Source organism: Ailuropoda melanoleuca, chromosome 4 (genome assembly GCF_002007445.2).
Source record: "Ailuropoda melanoleuca isolate Jingjing chromosome 4, ASM200744v2, whole genome shotgun sequence".
NCBI classification, from domain to species: domain Eukaryota; kingdom Metazoa; phylum Chordata; class Mammalia; order Carnivora; family Ursidae; genus Ailuropoda; species Ailuropoda melanoleuca.
The window spans coordinates 123762251-123764816 of NC_048221.1; the positions used below are offsets into that span (position 1 = coordinate 123762251).

The following is a 2566-nucleotide window of genomic DNA, read 5'->3' on the forward strand; positions in this document are numbered from 1 at the left end:
CCATTCACTGCTGTGTGACTCATGGCAAGTGACTTGCCCTCTCTGGGCTTCAGTGTACTCCTGTATAAGGGGAAGACTGGACCAGGTGATTTCTCTTCTGAGGTCTTATCTTGCTCTCACGGTCATTCCAGGATGACACTGAGAAAATGTGGATGTTGGAGGAAATTACAAAAGGGACGCCAGTGTTGCCCCCGGGCTTCTTCCTAATGCCCCCAAGGCAAAGGGTTTGGTCAGCCTGAGGCGCGTCAGCTAGGTGTGTCTGCAGACCTTGGGGGGGGGGAATGGCCGCTCCCTGGCGGTGCCAAGGGTGTACGATACAGAGGCAGCTGAGCCCGAGCCTGGTCTCCATGGACAGCATTTATTAGACGCCATTCTCAATGTGAAGACAGATAGGCAGGAGGGGCAGAAGGAAGGCTGTGGCAGCCGTAGCCTTTGGGGTCCAGGGGCTGCCCGGGGTGGGGTGTGGGCGTGGGGGCCTGTCACCCACATGTATTGCATATTCTGTGGCAGTGTGCCCAGGCGTAAGGCATTGGGGAAGCAGAAAGGCTGCCTGCAGTGGGAGGGCGTGAGGGGGGAAGCAACACTGGCCTTCCAGTTCCCTGGGCAAGACCCGGCCGGAGACCGAGCAGTCTGCCGTGCTCTGCTGAGGACACTTTGGCCTCCTTCCTCACCATCTCCCTGCGACTTTGGTTGTGGCTCCCTCGGGACTGACGGGACAGGACCCCTCGAGGGCAGGGTCACACACAGGACAGAGGCAGCCAGCACCGCCCCCCCACCCCCACACATAAACACAGCGGGCACCCCGTGCCCTCTTCTTCTCGGCACCTGGGCAGCCAGCCAGCTCCTCCACACTGAGACAGGACTCACACACAGGCTGGACTTCTTCTCTCTCAGGGGTTCCCAGAGGCGGGAGCACGTGGCTGGGTGTAGCCGAGGCTGAGCACCCTGTGGGTCCCCCACTCCAGCTGCCCTGAATACCAGGGCTGACCTTGCTCCACGGCGGTAGAGAGCTGACAGGGGCACAACACGGGAGGGCAGCTCTTGAGTGGGGAGAGGCCCCCTGCCCACCCCTGAGGCTGCCCTGAGACACGAGACCAGCTCCAGCTGTGGGCCCCACAGTGGAGTCTAGGGCCTCACCTCCCTCTGCGGCTCTGCGCCTGGGTTTCTGATTGCAGGTGGGGTGGGCAGTGGGCCCACCAAGTCCAAACTCCCTACCTGGGAGGGGCGTTCCTCGCTGCAGCCTTAATTTATCTCTAGCTACCTGGGACACAGGCACCAACACTGGCTGCAGAGCCAGGGATAATGTCCCAGTAGGATATGCCTGACAGTTGTCTAGCTCATTCTACCCCATTCCCCAACCCCTAGAGCCCCCGCTCCTGGCCTTTCTTCTATGAGCCTCAGCCCTGCTACCCAGTTTGTCAGCACACAGTCCGGGGACTGAGGGGTCCTCCCCTGCCTCAAGGGCCCATTTAGAACCCCCATCTCCTGGCTAAGTGGCGTAGAGGCTAAGCCCCAACACTGGCTCCGTCCTGGGATCTGCTTCTGGTCTAAGCCCCAGTAGCTCACACAATGCCTGGGGGTACAGGGCAGGACCTTCGTTTTCAACAGGGGGCAGAGGAGTCTGAAGGAAAGGGTGCAGAGACTCAGAACAAGCAGCCTGGGTTCCTGTCCCCCTGGGCCTTTGGCCATCTGTGTCACCTTGGGCAAGTCACGTCACCTGTCTGGGTGTCTGTGTCGTCTGTAAAATGGGCATGAGAACCCTTGCCCTCGTGACCTAACGGGGGCGTTGTGAGAATCACATGAATGAGTTGACAGGACAGGGTTTTCAGAGGCTAAAACTCATTCCACAGATTTAAGAGTTGGTCATTGTCAGCAGCGGCTAGGGATGGCAAGTACGAAGTGTTCTGTTTGATTCTAAGGGCAGTGTCTGAGGCTGGACTTCTCTCACCCCGATGTGGCTGGAGGCCAGTGAACTGTCATCTACCACCCTGCAGACTGGGGTGGGGGGAGGTGCACTACCTCCCCCTCCCTTCCCTGTCCCTCCTGCAGCCTGCCTGTCCTTGCTTCAGTCTGCCTGCCTTCTGGGGACTAGCTCTAGGGACTGCTGGGTTTCCACTTTCTCCATAACTGCAAAGCCATGCAAAACAACACAAAAGGTAGTGGGAGGTTGGGAGACACAGCTGGGGAGGAGGAAGAGGAGTGGGGCTGAGTGGGGGTGACCTGAACAAAGACACCCTGGCTTTTGGAGCCTCGGGAAGGTAGGAGACCTGGCAGGACAGAGGTATAAATAGAGATGCAAACTTACACGGAACACGAAGTTCCCTCCGAGCGGAGGAGGAGGGGGGGGTGGTCTGGGTACCAGCAGGGCCTCTGAGAACTGGGGAGCTCCTTAGATTTCCAGAGGGATGGGAGGCTCCCAGCTTCTGCCTTCCCTCCCCCACCCCCACCCCCCCAATTTCACATTTCTCGGAATTTTAGGGCACAGATGTCCTGAGACATCCTCAGAGCCCTGGCTCCTGCCGGCTGGTGCACGAGCAGGCACAGTTGGAGATGGGGGGGGTGGGGG

General features: G+C 59.4%; 1 protein-coding gene across 1 annotated transcript in view; it reads right to left on the minus strand.

Moving 5' to 3' along the window:
• Positions 1–337: 337 nt before the first annotated feature.
• KCNK3 (potassium two pore domain channel subfamily K member 3) overlaps positions 338–2566 on the minus strand; it is a 37856-nt gene continuing 35627 nt past the window's right edge. The window contains 1 exon segment of the mRNA XM_034659777.1: positions 338–2081. Coding sequence (XP_034515668.1) covers positions 1880–2081 — 202 coding nt within the window. The 3' untranslated portion in view covers positions 338–1879.